At 34.7% G+C, this 25464-nt stretch overlaps 1 protein-coding gene across 1 annotated transcript in view; it reads right to left on the reverse strand.

Moving 5' to 3' along the window:
- Positions 1–25464, reverse strand: part of DNAH9 (dynein axonemal heavy chain 9) — a 572299-nt gene that overhangs the window by 255259 nt on the left and 291576 nt on the right. Inside the window, exons 34-38 of the mRNA XM_074264740.1 lie at positions 19857–19965; positions 18861–19008; positions 15551–15725; positions 678–851; positions 184–391 (exon numbers count right to left, since the gene is read on the reverse strand). Of these exons, the coding sequence (XP_074120841.1) occupies positions 184–391; positions 678–851; positions 15551–15725; positions 18861–19008; positions 19857–19965 (814 nt within the window). The remainder of the gene's footprint in view (positions 1–183; positions 392–677; positions 852–15550; positions 15726–18860; positions 19009–19856; positions 19966–25464) is intronic.

The raw sequence follows: 25464 nt of genomic DNA on the forward strand, positions 1-25464 counted from the left end.
CTGAAGGATATAGGAAAAAGGGAGAATTGAGAGAATAGAGATGAGAAAAGAAAGATTAATCCTGGAGAATAAAGCAAAGATATGCATTTTATGTTCTAGATATGTAATTAATGTAACAGAATCCATTTAAATTAGATGGAAAAGCCAATACTTTTTATTTTACTTCCTTTTGTTTTTAATTACCTTGTAGCATTGCAGATGTAGTATAATAATTGAATGGGACATTCTTCACCATGTATTCATCTGCATCTAGGGAGGACAATATTGCCCCTACTAGAACAGACTTCCCAGTGCCTGCATTCCCCACCAGCATGATAGGTCGTTGGTGTTCCAGGAGCTTCTCCATGAAATAGCATACACGAATGGTCTCAACAGTGTGTACCAGGCAAGCCTGAAACATAAGAAAGAAGAGAACCTTCACTTTATTACTCTATTAAAAAATACCCTTAAAATGCTTAAGTGGAGGGGAATTTCATTGTCTAGGAGAAGAGCCATTTTCTCTCCTGATTTTTAGAGGGATTTCCCTGGAGTCACAGGAATAGGATTCTATTGAAAATGTGATGGGGAAATCCTCAGTTCCTAGAGAGTCAAAATCACTAATGTATTAATGATACTTAAAGCTTGAGTACTTTTAATATCTTTTGAAAATTATATTAATAATGTCTACTTACACTTACCTGTAAAGGTAGGTCTGGGTCAAATTCAAATTTGGGGATGAGTTTGGACCAGGGCTCAAATTTCTTTGTTTCTGGATCTATGTAAAAGTCAAATATGGTTCCTTGGGAAGGAAACTTGATAGTCTTGAATTTAGTTATCCACCATTTACTGAACTCCGCTCTGTAATCCACAAGCTGTAAAGACAAATGTATCATGGACAAGATTTTAGAGACTAAGAAAGATGATAATAGTCTGAATTGGCACCATAGAATCAGGTGATCATAAAGTCACCTTGATTGAAGAGTGTCACCAAATTAATTAAAATGGACTAAACTATTTGGTTCTAGACACTTACTGGCTATGGGACCCTGAGCAAGTCAGTCAATCCTTGTTTTCTCCAAAAAAGTAGGCCAACTCCATCTAGGAAGGATGATGAGCATTAAACCACACATTTCTTCCTTGCAAAGCCTTCCTTGGCCATGAAAAAGAAACCTTGAAGCTAAGTATATTCCTAGACTTTGTGTGAGTGTCACTCTCTGAGTTGAAAATTTCAATTTACTAAAAGCTTCTCCCCAAAATATTATTTTTCTATTTTTGCAATTTTTTCTTTTTAAAATTTTGAGTTCTAAATTTTCTTCTTTCTTTCTACTCCCTTCCCCACCTTATGAGAAGGCAAGCAATGAAATATTAACTATACATGTCAAGTCATGCAAAATATATTTTAATATTAGCTACACTGTGCAAAAAAATAATGAAAATGAAAAAAGAAAGTGAGAAAATTATACTTCAAATTGCACTCAAAATTCAACAGTTTTCTCTTCCGAGGTGAATATCATGTTTTTTTCATGAGCTCTTTGGAATAATCTTAATATCACTATATTCATCAGAGCAGCTAAATGTTTCAAAGCTGAATATCTTTATAACATTGCTGTCACTGTGCACACTTATTTTCCAGTTCTTAGTACTTCATTTTGCATAAGTTCATATAAGTTAGCAATATTTTCCTAAAAAATCATCATTTTCTTTTATCATTTCTTATAGGACAATATTATTACATCACAATAATAGGCTGCAACTTGTTTGGCTAATTAACATCATTATGCAATTGTGCCTGCCTCTTTATGACCCTTGTAAATCATAGTCTATAGTTTTTTTGTTTTTGTTTTTTTTCTTTTTGGCAAGGATACTGGAGTGGTTTGCCATTTTCTTTTGTAACAGTTTATGACAGAGATAAAGTGACTTGCTGAAAGTTACACAACCACTATCTGAGGTTGGATTTGAACTTGGGTTTTTCTGACTCCAAGCTTAGTGCTTTATATACTAGCTTCCCAAATCTCTTCCTTCATTTTCCCTTCAACGTAAAAACTTTGTGTTCATTCTCTATATGAAAGAAATTTCACCATTTTACCTCTCCCTTTCTTCTTTTCCCACTTCATTCCTATATCTCATTCCTTTCTCACTGTTTCCAATATTTTCTCCTTCACATGAGAAGTCTGAAATTTTACCACATTCCAAAGAGTTTTCATTTTATGATTTTTTTTCAGGAGATGTAACATGCCCTCCTGGCAGTTACAATTACTAGTCTGCTCTAGACCCAACAGAGTACCTTTGACCACTGACCTTTGCAGTGTCAACTCTACCGGGCTCGCCTCCTCTGAGGCCTTCAAAGGTCTCTGGCCACAATCTCTTGAATCTATAGTTTAATAACCAGTAGCACGCTCAAGAACAGCCTCTCTGCAGCTACAAGCACTAGTACTCCATTTGGCTCTGAAACTGTGACCAAGTCCCCTGCACTCCTGTAACCACCTTGCTAGTACCTCTCTCTGTCTTGGAACTTTGAATTAAGGCCCCTCTGGCAAGTGTGAGTGTGGGGAGCATTTCTGACCTGAGCTTCTGTCCTTTTATGTCCTTTTGCTACTTTCATAGGTTAGCCTGGGAGTTTACAGTACTTCCAGAAAAGAGGTTTGTTGATAGTCCTTTTGGTATGAACTCTGCAAGCTCTTAACCCAGGTTTTGGTCTATTGGGTCTATTGTCTATTTGGATCTATTGAGTTATAGCCCACTTGGAAGTTCATAGGTTCAGAATAAGTGAACTGTTAACTCTCCTTTGATTCGGGGCTCCTGTCCTGATTATTTCACTGTATGCTTATGTGCTGTGCTGAAGGTTAGAACTTAGTTGCTGCTCTGCTCTTAGGCTCAGAGCCACATAGCCAAGTTTCTGGAATTTACTTCTCGTTCAGTTCACAACCAAAGCCCCTTTTGCTTACAACTGCCCGTTTTCTTCTTGGAAGTGTGATCTAGAATGGGGTAATGAGCAACAGTTATTATATGATACCTGGTTCTACTTTTAATGCTAGTTCAAGTGTCCCTTGGATTCTCTTTCTGCCTTGAAGCTTGCCTTGGTGCTCTGTATCACTCCCTTTTCTGTCTTTCAATGTGAGAATGTGTTGTGTCCCAGTTGTGCATTGTGCAGTGTGGCTAGTCCTCATCCTAGGGCCCACAAGATCTCTCTGTTTTCCTAAGCTTCCCTGGAAAAATGACTCACTGTGAATTTTTCTTGATTTTTCCAATCAGAATTCAGTCTGGAATATTTTCTAGGTGTTATAGAGGAGGTGAACTGAGTGATTTAGGCAAAAATCATTCCTCTCATTTCACCATCATGAGTTCATTCTTGAGATACTTTAAACAACACTACGTGTCTGATGTAATTATTTTGATCAAATTCCCATTTTTCCATTCATAGAACTATTTTAAGTGTTATTTAAAGAAAGTTGTATAAAGCTCTTACTAAGGTGAAGTTTCCTGCTGCTAAAAGCTTTCTTACTTGTCCTCTTTCCATGTCTCAGCATGTATGTTTATAAGTTACCATTCTCTAAATGCATCAGAGTCTAATGATATCTTGGATGGGTACTTTCTACTGGGTTTTTAATGGAGTCAAATTTTCTTAAATGTTTTTCAAATGTCCTTGTGCAGAAATGGGAACATTGGTTAAGCATCTCTTTCTTCCAATAGCCCCTGTAGCTTACTTTAACACAAAATGGGAAAGAAACTTAAGTGTGATCAATAGACATTTAAACTGATAAAATATCAGAGCAGAAACCCATGTTTTAGAAAGAAATATAACTAACTATAAAAGGCTGTGAAGCTTTCACTTATCTCCCCGCACAAACCTTTACAGAGAGTTTTTACTCAAACTTGATGATTTTTCTCCTCTTTTTTCCCCATGAAATAAGAAACATAGCTTAAGGAATAGCTTTATTACTATTAATAGTCATAGTGAAGATATAGAATCTCAACTTTGAAAGAGACTTCAGAGGTTATCTAATCTTACCTGAACCCGACCAGTAATCTGCCCTACAGTAAAAAGTCATTCAAACTCCATTTGAAAATGTGTATGGAATTTAGTGCTTTTCCAAATTGTCCATTTTACCTTTTTCAGCAGTTCCTTACATTCAATTGCATGTTGCTTCTCTATAATTTCTAACCTCTCTCCTATTTTATTCCAATGAAACCAATCAAAACAAGTCTCTTACATGACATTAATGTAGATATTTGAAGATAGCTATCACATCTCTCCCTAAGTATTCTCTTTTCCAGGCTACTCTAAAAATTTAATTGAATTTTAATCTCAAAATCCAAATTAAGCTAATTAAATTTCATCTTTAAAGCTTATATGTTCTGTTAGTGGCTCCCTTTTCTTTGTAGAAACTAAGACTATGGTAAGAATGGAGAATAGAAGTCCCTAGACAGGTGCAAGGAATGAGCTATTTAATGAGAAATAAAATACCAGTGTTTATGGAAACAGAATGGGTCTCATAGTTAAGATCCCAGGAAAAGCCATTGCAATAAAAGTTAGAGAAGACTTCTAGAAAATAGAAAGACTTAAAGAGTAATTCCATGGGTGGTACACTTAGTCTTCTAAGACGCTAAGCTTATTCAGTATAATGCATAAAGAACCAGCACACTTTCCCATCTGATACTTGTAAGTAAAAAAGCATATAACAATCCTTACTGTTTTGTCCCTGAGCCATAAATCTTTCCTCACTCTCTCAAAACAAAGCAAAATAAATAAATCAACCCTAGAATCTTCTCGTAACTTTACCACAGAATCTAACTGCTTGATTCTTTATTCCTATATACTAGTTACAACACTAGTAAGCTATATTAGGAAAATAGAACCAACATCAGTTACCAAATTTTGCTGATTCCAACTCCACAAAATCTCTAGCATCTATCACCCTTTTTCCACTTCTGTAGCTCCAATTCTATTTCAAGAACTCATCGCTTGTCATTTGGCTTCTGCAGTAGCTTAGTTGATCTTTTTGTCTAAGGTACAGTTATAATGATATTATTCTCCTGCCTGACAATGTGTACCCTCTGCTTAGAAATCACTTTCTTCTTATCTCTCTCTTTTATTATTCCTTGTTTTCTTTAAGTCTCAGTTAAATTTTTATTTCTACATGACGACTTACTTGAATTGTTAATGCCTTCCTCTTATCTCACCCACTCTTCTAAAGTATTTTGTAGTAATTTTGTTTAGTATTTTAGGAAAAAATCAGTGAGCCGTCTTCATCTGATGGTCGTCTGGGGATCTGAACATACACTCTGGCCTCTTTTTACAACCTTACCATTTTGGTACTCCTGATTGGTCTTTCTTGTGATTATGAGTGATATCAAAAGTGAGTGGGGACTGACCTAAGAAGATCCACATTCAGTGTGTTATAAGATCTGTTAAAATTTTCTACATCCTTGAGTGTATTGCTTCAGACTCTGCCCACTGTATTTTGAATTTTCATTGAAGGATCTATCTAACAGTATTTTGTCTTCTTTCTACAACATGGGATAACTTAGTTTTTCTGTTTTTGCTACTTGAAAGGGCCTAAGTTATTGGTGCTCTCTGGCTACATTGGTATGACTTCCTGGTTATGTGTAGGCAGAACATCATTCATGTGGAGTCAGAGTCTTTTAGACTTGGTGAATGTCCCAAGACCCTTGAATCATTCACCTAATCTGTAAAACAGACATTTCCACATGGAGGTGAGGGGGGCTTTGTCTACTCAAAGTAAGTGTTACTTTACCCTTGTTGCCTATTTTTTTTATTAGGGCTGAGTAAACCTACTTTTGTTAACATATGTAAGACCTATGAGTATCTCATGTTTCAACAGCAAACTTCAACTAACAAGGTACTAGCCTGAGTCAGGACTACTCCTAATGAGGGAAAGAATTTGTCTCTTTTCTCTAGGTAGCAATCATGGAACCCCTCAGCATGGCAATGGGCACCAAGTTAGTAGAACCCAATTACCTCCTTCTTTTTCCTATTTTCTTCCCTGACTAAAGATCAGTTCTGAGGGACAGATATTTCTAGCCTTGGCAACTATTTGGTTAATTCAAGAGTATATAATTTTGTGAGTTTGTGTTGGCTGTTCAGTGAAAAATGTTTCTTGTAATTATAATGCATATCATAGGAGAAAATAGTCTCTATCAGGAGGATGCCACAAATAAAAGGCTAAGAAATCTTAAGCTACATCATGGCTGCCATAATTTGTTTGGATAGAGAAGTCTGATATGAAAGTGAAGTAACAGTTCAAAAGTCCGACAAAATTTGAAAATGGTTACAGTTTCGTATTTTAAGTATATGTTAATATTCTATATGAACCTTCTGTCAGTTTAAAAATATTTGATTTGTGATGGAAGGAATGAATAGTTTTCCTACCTCTGATACTTTCTACATTGTATATATTTTGTATATTGAGTACCTTTTCTAGAAGTGACTTCATTATTAACCTTTTTGGCAGAGATTTCCCCTACAAACTCTGGGATTTAACAATGTAAAGAGACACACACAGGGAGAGAGTCAGAGATAGAGACAAAGACAGATGGAGACAGAGAGAGGCAGACAGACTGATTGAGACATATAAACCACAACAGAAAGTCAGGAACAGAGACAAAGAGACAAAAAAACACAGAAACAGAAACAGATTTCTAAGACTTGAATATAGTGTGTGTGAGTGCAGAGCTAGAGCTTCTTGTAAGAAGGGGTTCCTAGGATTGTGGGTGCATACATATATACAGATAACTATAATTAGTAATGTTATTTTTATTATAGATGTATGTATTACCTCCCCAGTAAAATATAAACTCCTTATTGGAAATTGAATGGAGGCCCATCAATTGGGGAATAACTAAGTTATGGTATGTGAATTTAATGAATTATTATTGTTCTTTAAGAAATGATGAGCAGGCTGATTTTAGAAATGCCTGAAAAGATTTACATGGACTGATAATGAATAAAATGAGCATAAACAGAACATTGGGCACACTAACATCAAGATTACGTAATGATATGGACTTAGCTCTTCTTAGCAATGATCCAAGACAATTCCAATAGACTTGAGATGGAGAATGCCATCCACATCCAGAGAAAGCACTATGGAAACTGAATGCAGATCAAAACATACTATTTTCACTTCTTCTTTTTTTTTTTGTATTTTGCTTTTTTTTCCCCTCATGTTTTTTACTTTTTCTTTTGATTTTTCTTTTACCACATGACTGATATGGAAATATGTTTAAAATGATTGTATATGTATAACCTATATCTAATTGCTTGCTCTATTGGGAAGGGGAAATAGAGGAGGAGGGAAGAAGAAAGAAAATTGGAATTCAAAATCTTACAAAGATGAATGTTGAAAACTACTTTTATGTGTAATTGTAATACTATTGAAATTTTAAAAAATATATAATCTCCTTAATGGGAGGGACTAATTCATTTCTGTCGTTGTAACCCAGCACTAGTAAAGTCCTGTAACACAGAAGGTGCTAAATAAATGCTTGTTAACTGATTGAAGTGTTGGCTTAAGAAGTTATATAGACATGAAAGCATATATAAAGATAACTTTTATTGAACCTTACTTTCCTCAAGATTTGTTAGTATTTGGGTTTTGATAGAATAGAGTTATTGCTTTCTATTTATGCCTAGCCCATCTTCTATTTTGTTTATGCCAAGCATTTTGGGAACCTTCCTTTCCTCAAGATCTGATATTATATAGATACTGATAAACAGATTTTTTTCTTTCTTTTTATGCCCAGTCTATCTTCTATTTTGTTTCTGCAATTTTCTGATGACAACTTTCTACTTTTGAATAATTCCTTGTTTGTAACATGTTTGAGCCTACTCATATACTTCCCACTTTCCTTTTGGTGACATTCAAATTTTGTCTTTCAAAGAAAGCATTATTCTATTACTGATACAGCACAACTCAGAGAATATTGTTGTAAACAATATTGTCATTTAAAATAAACGGGCTTACATTCAGATAATGTAATTATTTCATGTAATTTTCCATTGTCATTATACCATTCTTTCTCCACTTCTGTTCAATTCTGGCCCCAGATCACTTTCTATCTGAAGTCTGCATGAGGTTTAGGTAGTACTGGATACTCTATATGGATAATCTATCCATATAGAGTTTGAATTTTATACACAGTTTGGGAAGTTGGTGCTTTTTTATCCTTTTGGAGTTTTTTTTTTTTTTTTTTTTTTGGTTTGGATAGTTAGGCTGAACTCTTTTGAGTGATCATAGATCTCCTTTAGAAACGTTTGTTAACATTCCAAAGTTTCAAATAGCCTTTACAATGTCATCTGTAAGCAGGAAATTTTAGAGAACTTTAGCATCAAAGGAATTCCTTTTTTTTTTTTTTTTTATTAATTTGGACTCTATTAGATACCTTCCCAAAGTGGCAAAAAACCTTTAGTCAATATACTTTTCCATTTTATGATTCATGATATTATCAACCATAGGGGAGTAGAGTAAAATTACCTCTATTGTTACATCCTTCAAGGAATCTTGTATTATTTGTGAAATATGCATATGAAATGTTAGAGGAGAGATTTTAACATTCTATGCCAAATAAAATTATTTTTTTTCTATTAGCAAATAATAATTATGTTGGTATTTTGTATTCTCTTCATTTTTCAGTAAATTGGAGTGAACAAATATGTAGTCTACTATGGAATATAATTTTTGAAAGTTTGTTTCTCTATCTCATACCTTCATCAAGAACATCTTCTCTACAATTTATAGTCTTAGGGAATTATTCAAAGCAGTGAGAAGCTAAGTGATTTAAATATTACAATATATAAAACATTTGGTAAAGCAGTAAAAAAAAAAGCCCTAATTTATTTGTCCCCTTTGATAGACACTGGAAGTTGGGAAGCAGCAAATACCTCCAGTCCATTGGTTCTGCTCCTAATCAAGCCTCATAGAAATCATCTGGGGAAGAATATTTTGTGGAGAATGGGTCAGACATCTCTATCAACTGTCACCATTTGCCACATAAAGGGAAGATAAGCCAGTCTAACTGGAGCAGTGAGGAAGAGAGAGAGGAGGCAGCAAATGCTTGCCAAGTAAAGAACCACTATCACTTTGACTCCCATCTCCCTTCTGATCTTGCTCCGAACAGCCCAGGACCCTGAACTCAAGAGCCTTAGGAATAGCAGTGTTCCCAGCTCAATGACCTTAGGAAACATCCTGAGAAAAATACCCTAGGGAGACAAAATCTGATAACTGTCACTGCAGGTGCTACAACCATAGTTGCTAAAGATCCAGAAAAGAAAGTTGTTGCCAGGGAAATTTTTGGCGTTGTTAAATGGTTCAACATCAGAAAAGTATATCATTTTTATCAGTGGAAATTACATTATAGAAGAAGGATTAACCTGCTTTGCAACTGAAATCTTTCGTATGTATTATCTCTCCCATTAGAATGTGAAATTCGTGGTGCTTGGGCATAGTAAGCATTTAGCAAATGTCTCATTCATTCATTCATACATGCATACATTCATTCCTTTCTATACTTCTTGTTTCTTCTGTGAATTAAATTTTTATACTGATTTTTGAATATCTATATTTATCATGTAGATATTATATATTGTATATATTCATTGTATAGATAATTATATAATATATTTTCTTCTCCTTTAACCACCATAATAGGGAAATTCATGTGCAATAAAATATTTATAGCAGCATTTTTTGTTGTAGCAAAAGACTTGAAACAAAACAAAACAACAAATTATTCATCAACTCAGGAGGAAAATGGGCAAATGGTTAAAAAGTTACTAATATTTTCTCAGATACTTATTTTTGGCAATCATACTCATCAGCATAATAGCTGGCATTTATATAGTCCTTTAAGTATTTCAAAGTAGTTTTTAGCTCCTTTAATCCTTATAACAATCCTGAGAGTTACATTTTATTATTAACTCCATTTTACAGATGCAGAAACTGATAGTGAGAAAGGTTAAATGACTTTACCAGGGTCACACTACTAATAAGTGTCTGAGACACATTTAAACTTATGCTTTTCTGACTCTAAGTTAGACTCTATCCACTATGTCACCTAACTATTTCATATAATAATCCTATTGATGTTATTGTTGCATTCATAATAAGGTCTGAATTTTCTCTTCTTTCTTCTGTTTTCTCCCTCATTAGGATAGGATTCCCCCTTGAGAATAAAGGAAAAAATAAACAAGAAGTCATTTCTGCCATGGATCAAAAAACAATATCAACATTACTGAAGCAATAATGAGTTTTGATCCAACTCTCAGTGAGGAGATATATGCTTTTGAGATGTGAAGGTAAGATGGTAAGATGTGAAGGCTCTTGCAGTGAAAAATATCCAAGAAGCTTTGAAATTAATTTATTTAGAATTGGATTTCCCTTGTTCTCCTAGGATGAGAACACAATGGCTACAGATAGTCCAATAACCTTATTGATCAGCATGGGAAAACTTTGACTAATTTCATTTTAAACTTTGGCTAGACAGCTCCTGCTTAGACAACTTGGTCCCTCATTTTTCCATCACTTTCCCTCACCTTTCTATAGGCTTTATTTACTATTGATACCGGACCCTGTGGGCAGACCCAATCAGCTTAGTCTACTGAAATTCAGAACTCGAAACTTTAAATGATCCTCTAGTCTCAACTTCCCTAGTAGCAGGGATTATGGGCAGGCGCCCATATGCTTGATAACTCAGTGACTGTTGATTGTAAGGGTATTCAGGAATCTGGGATCACCCTGGAGTAGAGCTGGCTTATTCCAAATAAAAGTAGACTGTCTCCTAGGACATATGAAGTACAATTTGATATTTTTAAACATTTATTTTTTAAAAGTGTTTTTAATGTTATAAAATGTCTAAGGGAATGGCCACTCTATATATGTGACTCTCTGGCCTGGCTCCTGACTGACTTTTAGTAATCAACAATTATCAGGGGATTTCTCCTAATAAGACATCAATGTATAACAATGGTCCTATGGAGTAAAGTTCAAGTCTTTCACCTGACTTTGAAGAAACGTACAAATTTGTGCTAATTCATCTTACTGGTTTTATCACAAACTTTTTTGTCTTTCTTCTTGCATAGGCTGATATTCTGTATTCTGTAGATGTTCAGTACATGTTTGTCAGAATTGTAAAGGGCTCAAACTCTGAGTTGATGCACTGGGGTCAAACAACTGAACCCTTAAGAATAATTACTGATACTCTATTATTATTATTAATACTCTATTAGCTTATGCTTGGAAAATGGCCCTTCCCACTATACTGCGCTGGCTCAATTGTTTGGGTATACAGAGAATTGTAGGAGGGACTAGGGGGTGGAGTAAGACAAGCCAGGGTCACTTTGGTGGTAGAAGAGGAGAGGAGAGGTTGTGGAGATCCTGTGTCTATCCAATTCACTTCTACCCCTAAAGACCAAGAATAAAGACCAAGAACTTTTGCTTATCCTGACTCCGGATGATTCTAAGGTATCCATAGTACTAACTTGGTCTTCACATTTGGTGCCCAACGTGTGGACCAAGGACCCTAATTTCACTGAAGAAGTCCCTGGTGACAAGGAAATAGGGTGAGAATTTTAATAGACAAATGGGGAACTTACTTTGTTAAGGGCTAAACTAGTAACTCTCATTTTTTAGCTGAAATGGGGCAGATATTAGGAAAAGATTCTCCCCCACTCCAAAGGAGATCTATAGAAAGCATACTCAAACCGATAAAAAGACAGGGTTTAATTATGACTTGGGAGCATATTGATGAACTCGTGGATATATTAGAATGCATGTCCTTTGATTCTTCAAGGAAATAGATATAGGGGCAAGATAATTGGAAACTAGTAGGAGATCAACTATATGAATATTATAATGGTAATAGTCCTGATTCAATTTCCAAAGAAACATTCTATATATACAATGTAATACAATTGTCCTTAAAGAATCCTGCAAGTTATAAAAAAAAAAAAAAAATTTCAGAACAGCCAGATGAGGAAGTGTGAGGAAAAAGATGAAAACAAAGGACAGATTAATGGCAATATCACTAGAGGGCATGAGGAATTAAATGAGGCTCAAGGGCATAGTGATTCTCACTCTCACGAGCCTAGCTTCAACCTGCCTAAATTGGAACTGGTTCTTGACACGCTCCCATCAACTTCACCTTCCAGGATGGAGGGAGGAGGAGTAGTGGGAGGGGCAGTGATATCCCCCCCACCCTGCAGCAATCACCCCTTCCTATGACTAGATTGCAAAAGGCACTACTTAAAGTCACAAGAGAAGGGCAGGATTTAGGTGATTTGAAAATAGGAATATATCCTGTGATTCAAGAGTTTAACACTTCAGGTCAAGAAAGTAGAAGATACACTCCTTTTGATATAGAAAGCCTCAAAGATCTGAAAAAAGCTTGCACTCTCTATTGGGGTACATCAGCTTATGTTAAGATGTTATTACAGAATTTGGCTTATGAAGTCTTAAGCCCTAGCGACTGGAAATCTATAGCAAGGACAGGCTTAGAACTTGGACAAAACTTGTTGTGGCTTTCTGAATATAGTGAGCTCTGTAGGATACAAGCCCAACAAAATAGTCATAGTGGAGTTAATCCTCCAATCACCTATGACCAACTAACAGGTGTAGGTTCTTATGCAGACATTTCAGTACAGATTAATTACCCCTTAGCAGCATATGAGCAAATTGCTGCTGCTGCTATCAAAGCATGGGCTTCTCTCCCCAATAAAAACAACAAGGGCAAGACCTTCACAAAAATTGAACAAGGGCCAAATGAACCCTTTGCTGATTTTGTGGGACATTTGCAGACAGCTGTCATGGGAACTAATGGTGAAAATGCAGTAACAGAAATTATGATGATAAAAAACTAAAGAAAATGCTAATGAGGTTTGTAGAAGAATTATAGTAGGACTATGCAAGCATGCTCCTTTAGAGGAGATCATAAGACTCTTGTGCCACAGTGGGCACAAAAACCTTTTATAGCCAGGTTATGATGCAGACTTCCCAAGATCCGAACATGGGAAGACAGGGTCCCTTTTGGCAAGGAACTTCCAGAGAGATTTGTCAATGCTTTCAATGTGGTAAAGTAGGGCATCTTAAAGCTAAATGTTGGCATAGAGACAGAATGAGAAAACATGGTGGGAGAGCAAGACTCAATACTCTATGTCCAAAATGCAACAGAGGCTTCCATTGGGGATCAGAATGTAGACTGATTCAGGGAAATGGGATGAAGGGCCCAGCCCCAGGGCCCAAAGGCAAAAAATGCTTGGGGCATGATCGCAGCTGATGCTACAGCTAGAATGTCTTTAGAAGTTCAGTACTCAGACATGACTAATCAGCCAGGAAGCAACCTAATGGGAGAAAGGGATTACAATTGGGAAGAACAGTCATATGCAGCTGGGACAACTGAGATATCCCTAGGAGAGGTAAAATCTATTCCTCTCCAGCTTATGGATCTATTGCCTCCAGGCACAGTAGGCTTGATCATTTCACCTCCTGAGAGTACTTACAAAACAGTGTTCATCCATATACTTATGTGGGAAACTGGGGAATGTGTAGCTAATATCCCAATCACTAATACAGGTAGACAATGTGTGACTTATCAACCAGGAGAAGTAGTAGCATCAGATTTACTGATACAGACTCCTAATAAGCAATCTGGTGATAATTGTCCAGATTCTGACTCCAAGCAACAGAATCTAGGAATATACTGGACAGAAGCTGTTACAGCTGACCGACCTATGCTCACTATCTATATAAATGTCATACCATTAGAAGGATTGGTAGACACTGGTGCATGTCATATAGTCATTAGAGGTTCCTACTGTCTCAGTCACTGGCCAAAGATTAAGGCACACACCTACATGTCTGGTGTAGGAGGATCAATAGAAGCTGAAGTTAGTGCTACTCCTTTGAGATGGACTTCTGAAGGCAAAACAAGAGTTTTTACTCCTTTTATAATTGAAGAAATCCCCATCAATCTGTGGGGAAGAGACATTTTACAACAATTAGGATTACAAATGAGTACTTTGGTTTTTTAGGCAGAGCTGCTGTTGAATGGACCTGTATATACTTCTAAGCATTTTGCACACTTTTGTGCACAGTATAAAATTTCACACACCACTGGCATACCCTTTAATCTTCAAGGACAGGCAATAGTAGAGAGGAGAAACAGAGACATTAAAATGCTCCTCCAAAAACAAAAGAAAGGGAGAGCCACCAGTAATCCTAGGAACTTCTAAATCTAGCTCTTTGTTCTTGATTTTTGACAAAGATGCACTGGCTCTGGCAGACAGGTTTTATAACCCATCAGAAGGGCAGTGTCCAGTACGAGCAGCTCCACTGTCTTTAGATAATCGCCAGGTGATGTGGAGAGACCCAGAAAGTGGTGAATGGAAGGGACTAGATAGGTTAACTGCTTGGGGGAAGGGTTTGCTTGTATCTCCACAGATGGAGAAGGAATCAGATGGGTGTCCACAAGCCATATTCACTTTGTCTATTGGAGAGAGATGGAACAGACACTTGAAACAAAGGAGAAGAGCAAAGAAACATCGGGTGGTTCTATTGCTGACTGTGCCTACCACTGAAAGAGCCTGGCAGTTATGGCATTTGACTCATGGACATCAAAAATTGTTGGACTTCAAAACCTTCAGGAATCATTGGATTTTCTGAGAAATGATGAGACTGTTGCAGGACTTCAGAATCTGCAGGAATCATTGGATTCCCTAACACATAAAAAGACTGTTGCAGGACTAGAAACACTTGCGGGGATCATTGGATTCCCTGACACATGAAGCGATTGAAAATAGATTGATTTTGGACTATCTTTTGGCTGCTGAAGAAGGCATATGTGTGACTATTGTTTACATACCTTCCTTCTAGGACTTCTGAAAATCTTTTACAATACCATGTTGATTTATACTGTTTGTTATATCACTACTTGCATGTACAATTCATGTTTGTTACACCACATTGACACTGCATGCTTGTGCATTATTGCTATGTGCTTGTGTAATACCTCCCATGCTGATGAGTTTGTGCATACCTGTTTCTAATAAGACCATTCAGTCCAGAAACCAGCTAACAATATCTAGCTTGATTCCCCACTTCCCTTTGGTGCTTTTCATCTCCCTTCCTGAGAAGTCAGGGATGGCATGATCACCTGTGTTCTAAAACGAAAGCAGGATATGCAAAGAGCTGAAATTCTGAATTTCACTGGGATCAGAAAACTGAGCACTTAAGGTTAATTACCAATTGGACAATACTCCTTAGCTTATGCTTGGGAAATGGCCCTTCCCACTATTCTGTGCTGACTCAATAGTTTGGTGTATACAGAGAATTGTAGGAGGGACTAGGGGGTGGAGTAAGACAAGCCAGGGTCACTTTGGCGGTAAAGGAGGAGAGGAGAAGTTGTGGAGATCCTGCATCCATCCAATTCACTTCTATCCTTTAAGACCAAGAATAAAGACTTTTACTTATCCTGACTCCAGCTGATTCTAAGGTATCCAGGGTGCTAACTCAGTCTTCACAAGGACAGAAGCAAATTTATTCTCAATTTATTCTCTTACCTGGTCTTGGATCAGTACTCCACCAAAAGCCCAGATAGTAGCAAATACAAAATGAAGTTCATGAAGTTCCTTAGGACAATCTGAGGGATTACTTTCCTTTGTTAGAAGACACTCAAGAAGGTAACATAACGTTTGAACCAAGTTCTGTTCTGGTATTGGAAGAATCTTTTTAAATCTGAAGAGAGAAAATCAATTGTGTACACATAAAATAAAACAGGGACTTAAGATCTAGATGTTTTTCTGAACAAAAGTCATGAAGTTGCTAGTTCTTTGAAACTGTTAATATCCTATTTGATTTCCATGAATTGATAACTTTTTTCCTGTCTAGAATTTATAATAATGCATTTTTTACATTTTCAGCAAAAGCCCTTCCTATAGTTTTCTTTTATTAATTCCTCCAACTTCACCTTTTGATTTAAGTAGCTTCATATTACCTCCAAACTACTTTACATCCTAATCTGAAAGTGGTAGCCTTCATAAAAGGCTCTCCTTACCAAACAGAAACTTTAACAATTTGTCTTTGCTTTAGAATTTGTAGATAAAAAATCTCACTTTATACACATATATATTTTAAAGTGTCTTGTATATATTAATCAATCAATAGACATTTATTAAGGTTTACCTACAATGTACCAGATACTGTACTTTCAAAAGGATAGAGCTCTTGGTTTGGGTTCTCTGTCAGAGGGGGAGAGTTGAAAGGAAACTTGAGGTACCATTGCCCCCTCAGAGGTGCTCTTATTTTAAAAAATGAACTGGCAAAGAAGAAATAACTCCACTATAGAAACCTTCACAAGTTTCTATGAACAGGAAAGACTGGGGTTCAACTTCAGAGAAGGATATTGAAGTAAAAAAACAAAAAATACAAAAAAAAAAACTTCTACCCCAAAGGGTGCTCCTGGCCAGAGAGAATTTATAGAAGAACTCAAAAAATAATTTAAAAATCAAATGAGGAATACTTAGGAAAAACTAAAAAAAAATTAAGAACATCCAAGAAAAATAATATTATGAAAAAAGTTAACCAACTAGAAAAGGAGGTATAGAGTCTCAAAGATGATGATAATTCTTTGAAAATTAGAATTGGATAAGGGGAAACCAGTGAAGCTATGAGAGACCAAGAAATAACAAAACAGATTATAAAGAATGATAAAATATAACAGAATAAGAAGCATAAGAAAAAAGACAGATCTGAAGAACAGTTCAAGAAGAGAAAATGTAAGAATAAGTGGACTGCCTGAAAGTTGTGATCAACAAAAGAACCTTGACACAATAATGCAGGAAATAATCCAAGAAAATTGTCCTAGAGTGACAGAACATGAGGGGAGAGTAGAAATAAAAAAAAAATCCATCCCATTACCACCTCAGCAATATTCTTTGTGGAAGAAATACAGAAATATTATTGCCAAATTTTGAACCCCCAAATAAAAGAGAAAATTTTGTAAGAAACCAGAAAAAAAAACAATTAAAATACACTGAACCTGCAGTTAGAATTGAACTTGTCAGCAGCTACAATAAAAGACTACAAGTCCTGGAATCATATCTATTGACAACCAAAGAACTAAGACTGGGGCCAAGAATATCATATCCAGCAAAATTATCCATAATATTGAACAAAAAGGACAATGAACTTGCAGATTTTCAGGACTTTCTATCCACCAAATCTGAAATTTAATAGAAAATTTATGATTTAAGCACCAATATCAAAGATCAGTTTCAAGGAACAAATGATTTATGTTTTTTTTTACATGAGAAATGTACATTATATGTTAAAAATTCATATCAATAGGATAGCTCAAAAGAAATACTGGCAGAGGTAAAAATAATAATTATATTAAAAATGACTGACATGCAGGCTGTAGTTTAATCATGAGTTTCTCTGGTCACATGAATTTTTCTACTTGAGAGCTTCCTATTGAGTAAGTTTGATCTTCATATTCTAGAAAAAACATTCCTTTGTGTGAAGAAAAATTTTCTACTTTTATAGACTATGCAAACATTGCAATTTTTAGACTAAACTTTTTTTTTTTGAACCTCTAGGAACAGTTTATCTTTCTCTACATCTGTGCATGATTTTTAGATTTCTGTAAAAGAATATGACCCAAGTTTGTGGATAAATGGTGATATTTTGTTTATTTCTGCTTTTCACTTCTATTGAATGAACATTGCTTTTTGCTTCTTCATTTAGTAAATTGCCAGTGATATTTTTTTTTTAATTTAAGGACCAATGGTATCATTGTGACTATGTAAACAGGAACTATCATGAATAACAGCAAGGTTATTGCTGTTACCCTGAGCATGAATAGTAAGTACATGGTCACTTCACTTGAGCTGTTGGTATAAGTACTGGAATAGAGCGCTTTGAAAATAAAGTTGGGGTCAGTACAACCTGTACATAAAATATACATATGATAGATATGGATGTAAGTGTGTATATATATGCATATATATATGTATATATGATAGATATGGATATAGGTGTAGAAATATATATGACAGACATGGGTGTAGGTGTAGCTATATATAGATATAAATATAGATATATAGATACATATTATATATATATATATATACACAATGTTTGTACACTATAGTACTCTATTAATATACCAAAACTAATGAAAAGAACACAATCAGAGGTGAAGATGCTCTGAGTGTGAGCAACTCTGCTGCTGTAAGATGAGAAGAGAAAAGACCATTAATATACTGGTGCTGCTCTAGCTTAGAAAGCTGTTTACATCTGTGTAAGAATATTTAACAATGTATGACAGACAAAAGACAAGGAATATACTATCACATGTCTGGGAGTGGTATTTGAATAATCTCCCATAACTGCTTTAATTCTAAATCCTAAAGGAAGAAATGTTCCTGAATAAGAATTTGGGCATATGAAAAACTAATCTTATTCCAAGCAAAGAGCTCCTATTTTCACCTCTAAGTTTGATTTTGGATCAGCTGGTAAGGTCTCTGAGCCCCCTGCTTCTCAGATTAACACTAAAAGAGCCTTTAGAACATAATAAGGATAGGCCACCCTTCTTGGCCTGGAAGATCCATAGAGTAGTCCTAAGGATGATTGTGGTGTTAGCTATGATCCTGACCCCAGTAAATAGCATGAATATGATAAATCCCAATATATACCACTATCTGTCATTTGATTTACCTCAGAGAACAATGACTAGGATATGAAGTTTCAAGGATAGAGTAGAATATCTCAGGTATACAATACCTGAGATAGTTGACAGAATTAGAAATGTAGGGAGTATTCCAGCTTCTAAGAAGTTTAAACAACATCTTTCTTTGTTCTTTGATTTACCTTGTTCTGAGTACTTCCAGGCAAGGTGGAAGATATTTGTCAAACAGAATGGTCAGGTTAGCTCGTTCAGATTGCATATCCCTTTTGTCAATCCAGCTACTCACTGGAGGATTCCAACCCAGGTCTGTGGGGTTGATGTACAGTATTCCTGGTAGTACAAGAAAAAAGAAATCTTATATGAATATGTATGTGTATACACATCATATATATTTTATAATGTGGCTGACATTACAAAATATGTATGATATGTATATATATGTATACATACAAATATATATTCTACAGAAGTGAAACATTTTTTCTTCATACAAGGGACTGTTATCTAGGATTTGAAAGTGATAAGATTTACTCAGTACAAAGCCATACCTTGAAGTAAAAAAGGATCTGATGTTAAGAAAGCTTTTAGGATTCTCTCACATTTGGATGGAGAATAAATTTCTCTCCATTCTAATCTCAGGAACAAGGAGAGTTAAGAAATTTAACATTTGGAGAACAAAGAAGCTAATATTTAATAATATCTAAGATATGATTTTTCTCTTAATCTTTTCTACTAGGATTGTAATGCTATATCATATTTCATGATAAAGTTTCCAGGAGCTAACTACAAACTACTTAGACACTTGCCTTCCTTTGGTAAATGACCACCTCAAGTGCAACATCATTTCTTAACCATAGTTATTTCTGAATATGATAAAATATTCACACTCATTTATTTAAGAATTTATTCTGCTTACCTCATATCTGATTACTGAAATCTTATGAGCAAGGGGGAAAAAGATAATTCTTTTTGTAGTCTGTATTCTGCAGTATCTTGTACTTTACCTTGAAAAATAATCAAAGTGAATCCAGATTTGGGCAGAATAGGCAAGATATAGATTTTCCTGACCTTACTGCCACAATATCCCTTTACTAAGCACCCAGTAACCCAATGGAAGAATGTGCTAAATTTGGAGAAATATTATTCCAACTTGGTATTTCCTTTTATCTGAGATGTACCTGCTCTGGAAACTGTTGCAGGGGTAGCTGTGTGCAAGTGGTTAATCTCAAACAGGAGTCTCATAGTTGGATTGAGAGAGATTCTTTCATTGCTTGCCAGAGTCAGAACCTGGAAAGAAAAGTATGAAGTTCAAAAGTGGCTAATAAGTTTTTCTACTCTAGAGTTGATTCTTGAAGGAAGAGCTATGGGATTATGCTCCTTCTCAGGTACATTCATTAAAACATACTCTAAGGCCAAAGTTGAAAGTCTGACCCCCTACTGAGACTAAGTTAGATTCATAACAAAAACTACAGGGTTTTTCCATTCAAGATTCATTTATATTAAATGATATTTTCAAGATGACATTTATACATTATTTAACAAAGGAAAAGAATGAAGAATATTACCAGGAATAGAAATCTCAAATCTACCTGATATTCTGTGAAATTTTCTACTCATCTACTACCTTGTATTATATATTCTTTGGCTTCATCTACTTTTCTTCTTTTCAATAACTGGATGTAGAGGAAGCCTATTTCAACCCCACCAACTAGTCTTCTGAATTCTAGCCTATTCACATTCCAGTGGAATTCCTCCAATTCCTTTTGAGTTCCTGATCCAAAATCAATGAACTCCCTTTTTTATTGTATTGTTTCCTCTCATAGTCTGTCCACTTATCAGCTCCCTATTTTCCTCTCCAGCATTAGCTGTATCTTTTTTCATTTACCCAACACATTGGTTTTGGAGGGGATCAGAGACAGCAAGGTGGTTCAGTGGATAGAGCACTGGATTTGTAGACAGAAATCTTTAAATCTGCCCTTAGAAACTTCCTAGCTGTGTGACCCTTGGCAACTCTCAGTTTCTTGATCTATAAAATGTGAATAATAATAACACAACATGCTTATTAGAAGCATAAAATGAGATCAATACATATATAGAAGTAAAGCAATGTCAGCAATACTAATAACAGTAAATAACAACAAAAATAACTAAACTCCCTTGCTTTACAGTAACTCATTATATCCTTCATTCAACAATCCATATTCTTTTTTATTAAAGCTTTTTTATTTACAAAATATAAGCATGGGTAATTTTCAACACTGACCCTTGCAAAACCTGCTCCAAAATTTCCCCTCCTTTCCTCTACCCTATCCCCTAGATGGCAGGCATTACAATACATATTAAATATGTTAAAATATATTTAAATCCAATATATGTATACACACTTGTATAGTTATCTTGCTGCACAAGAAAAATCAGATCAAGAAGAAAGAAAAAAATTGATAAAGAAAACAAAATGCAAGCAAACAACACCAAAAGAGTAAGAATGCTATATTGTGGTCCACACTCAGTTCCCATGGTCCTCTCTCTGGGTATAGATGGCTCTCCTCATTGAACAAGTGGCACTGGTTTGAATCATCTCATTATTGAAGAGAGCCACATCCATCAGAATTGATTGTTCTATATTCTTATTGTTGCCTTGTATGATGATCTCCTGATTCTGCTTATTTCACTTAACATCAGTTCAGGACTCTCTGAAATCATCCTGGTGGTCATTTCTTACAAAACAATAATATTCCATAACATTTATATACCCTAATTTATTCAGCTATTCTTCAATTGATGGGCATCCACTGTTTCCAGTTTCTTGCCAACACAAAAAGGGCTGTCATAAACATTTTTGCACAAGTGGATCCCTTTCCCTCCTTTAAGATCTCTTTGGGATATAAGCCCAGCAGACACACTGCTGGATCAGAGGGTATGCACAGTTTGATAACTTTTTGAGCATAGTTCCAAATTGCTTTCCAGAATATATGGACCTGTTCACAGTTGCACCAACAATGTACCAGTGTCCCAGTTTTCCCACACAACACTGGTCATTATCATTTTCTGTTATCTTAGTCAATCTGACAGGTGTGTAGTGGTATCTCAGAGTTGTCTTAATTTGCATTTCTCTGATCAATATTGATTTGAAGCACCTTTTGATATGACTAAAATGATTTCAATTTCTTCATCTGAAAATTCTCTGTATATTTCCTTTGACCATTTATCAATTGGAATGAACTTGAGTCAGTTCTCTATATATTTTAGAACCTTGGATGTAAAAATGTTTTCCCAGTTTATTGTTTCCCTTCTAATCTTGTCTGCATTAGTTTTATCTGTACAAAATCTTTTAAACTTAATATAATCAAAATTATCTATTTTGTGATCAATATGATCTCCAATTCTTCTTTGGTCACAGATTCCTTCCTCCTCTACAGTTCTGAGAGATAAATTATCCTATGTTCTTCTAATTTGTTTATAATATCATGCTTTAAGTCTAGATCATGAATTTATTTTCATCTTATCTTGGTATATGTATGGTGTTAAGTGTAGAACAATGCTTAGTTTCTGCCATACTAGTTTCCGATTGTTCCAGCAGTTTTTGTCAAATAGTGAATTCTCATCCCAAAAGTTGGAGTCTTTGGGTTTGTCAAACACTAGACTACTATGCACATGGACTATTTTGTTCTATGAACCTAACCTATTCCACTGATCAATGGCTCTTTTTCTTAGCCAGTACCAAATATTTTTGATGACTGCTGCTTTATAATGTAGTTTTAGATCTGGTACAGCTAAGCCACCTTCATTTGTTTTTCTTTTCATCAATTCCCTTGAAATTCTTGGCCTTTTGTTCTTCCAGATGAATTTTGTTGTTATTTTTTCTAGGTCAGTAAAATAGTTTCTTGGAAGTTTGTTTGGTATGGCACTAAATAAATAGATTAGTTTAGATAGTATTGTCTTCTTTATTAAATTCACTAGATCTATCCAAGAGCACTTGATATTTTTCTAATTGCTTAGATCTGACTTTGTGTAGAAAATATTTTGTAGTTTTGCTCATATAGTTCCTGATTTTCCCTTGACAGATAGATTCCCAAATATTTTATACTATAAAGTTATTTTAAATGAAATTTCTCTTTGTATCTCTTGCTATTGGATTTTGTTAGTGATATATAAAAATGCTGATGATTTATGTGCATTTATTTTGTATCCTGCAACTTTGCTAAAGTTGTGGATTACTTTTAAAGAGTTTTTTAGCTGATTCTCTAGATTTCTCTAAGTATACTATCATATCATCTGCAAAGAGTGATAATTTGATTTCCTCATTATCTACTCTAATTCCTTTAATTTTTTTCTCTTATTGCCAATGTTAGAATTTCTAATACAATACTGAATAATAATGGTGATAGTGGAAACCAGGTTTCCCCTCTGATCTTATTGGGAATGGCTCCAGGTTATACCCATTACATATGATGCTTGCTGATGGTTTTAAATAGTTGCTACTGACTGTTTTAAGGAAAAGTCCATTTATTCCCATGCTCTCTTGTGTTTTTAATAGGAATGGGTATTGGATTTTATAAAATGCTTTTTCTGCATCTATTGAGATAATTATATGGTTTTTGTTAATTTGGTTATTGATATAGTCAATTATGCTAATAGTTTTCCTAATATTGAATCAGCCCTGCAGTCCCGGTCATGGTGTATTATCCTGGAATGATTTTCTGTAATCACTTTACTAATATTTTATTTAAGTTTTTTTCATCAATATTAGTTGGGGAGATTGGTGTATAATTCTCTTTTCTGGTTTAGGTATCAGTACCATATCTGTGTCATAAATGGAATTTGGTAGGAGTCCTTCATTCCCTATTTTTTCAAATAGTTTATGTATATTGGAGTTAATTGTTCTTTAAATGTTTGGTAGAATTCACATATAAATCCATCTGATCCCAGGGATTTTTTTCTTAGGGAGTTGATTAATAGCTTATTCTATTTCTTTTTTTAAAACAGGACTATTTATGTAATTTATTTCCTCTTCTCTTAATCTTAATTCCTCCATTTCACTTAGGGTGTCAAATTTATTGGCATAAAGTTGGGCAAAGTAACGCCTAATTATTGCTTTAGTTTACTTTTAATTGATGGAAAGTTCTTCCTTTTCATTTTTGAGACTAACAATTTGATTTTCTTCTTTCCTTTTTCTAATCAAATTAACTAAGGGTTTATCTATTTTACTAGTTTTTTCATAAAACCAACTCTTAGTTTTATTTATTAATTCAATAGTTGTCTTTTTACTTTTAATTTTATTGATCTCTTATTTTTAGAATTTCAAGTTTGGTACATTCTTGGGAGTTTTTAATTTGTTCTTTTTCTAGCTTTTTAGTTGCAAACCCAATTCATTGATCTCTTTCTCTATTTTATGCAAGTAAGCATCTAGAGATATAAAATTTTCCATCATTACCTCTTTGGCTGTTTCCCACAAATCTTGGTATGTTGTCTCATTATTGTCATTCTCTTGGATGAAATTATTGTGTCTACTGATTTGCTGTTTTGCTCATTCTTTCTTTAGGATGAGATTTTTAGTTTCCAATTAATTTTTGGTCTATTTTCCCATGGCCTTTTATTAAATGTAATTTTTATTGTATTGTGATCTGAAAAAATTGCCTTTCTGCATTTGATTTTGAGGTTTTTATGTCCTAATATACAATCAATTTTTGTATAGGTGCCATGAATTGACAGGAAGAAAGTGTATTCCTTTCTGTCTACATTCAATTTTCTCCAGAGATCTATCATACCTAACTTTTCTAGTATTCTATTTACCTTTTTAATTCCTTTCTTATTTATTTTATGTTTTGATTTATCTAGTTCTGAGAATGCAAGGTTGAGATCTCCCACTATTATAGTTTTGATGTCTATTTCTTTTTGAAACTCTCTTAACTTTTCTTTTAGGATTTTAGATGCTACACTACTTGGTGCATATATGTTTAATATTGATATTGCTTCTTTATTTATGGTACCTTTTAGCAAGATATATTTTCCTTCCTTATATCTTTTAAGTAGATCAATTTTTACTTTTGTTTGATCTGAGATAAGGATGGCCACCTTTTTTTTTTTAAACTTCACTTGAAGTATAATAGATTCTACTCCAGCCTTTTACCCTTACTTTGTATGTATCATTCTGCTTTAAATGTGTTTCTTGTAAACATTTTGTAGAACTCTGGGTTTTAATTCTTTCTGCTATCTGCTTATGTTTTATGGGAGAATTTACCCCATTCACACAGTTAAAACTATTAATTCTATATTTCCTGCCATCTTATTAATGCTAAATTATACTTTTCTCTTTCCTTTTCCCCTTTCCCTCCTCCCCAATATTTTACTTATGAACACTACTTGCCTCAAGCAAGCCTCCTCCTTTAGAGACTCTTCCCCCTTTTTCATACCTTTCCCCTACTATTTCTGTTTTCCCTTCTATTTCCTCTTTCCCCTCCACTTTTCTATAAGGTGAGAGAAATTTTTGGTGAAAACCAATATGTCTAATATTCTTTCTTTGAGCCAAATCTGATGTGAGTAAAATTGTGAAAGCACGAGATTTTTCCAGTTGCTAGCAAACACTCTCTAAAACTACCTTGTATTTAATACAAATTTGAATACATTTGTGTTTGTTAAATTTATGCTTGTTTTGTACATATCACATAACATTTTATATGAACTTGTCTGCCCCATTTGAAGGTAAGCTCATTGGGAGTAGGTGATTTCAGTTAATTAATCAATGAACATTTATTAAGCATCTATCTGTAAGGCATTGTGTTAATT

Source organism: Sminthopsis crassicaudata, chromosome 4 (genome assembly GCF_048593235.1).
Source record: "Sminthopsis crassicaudata isolate SCR6 chromosome 4, ASM4859323v1, whole genome shotgun sequence".
Taxonomy (NCBI): Eukaryota; Metazoa; Chordata; class Mammalia; order Dasyuromorphia; family Dasyuridae; genus Sminthopsis; species Sminthopsis crassicaudata.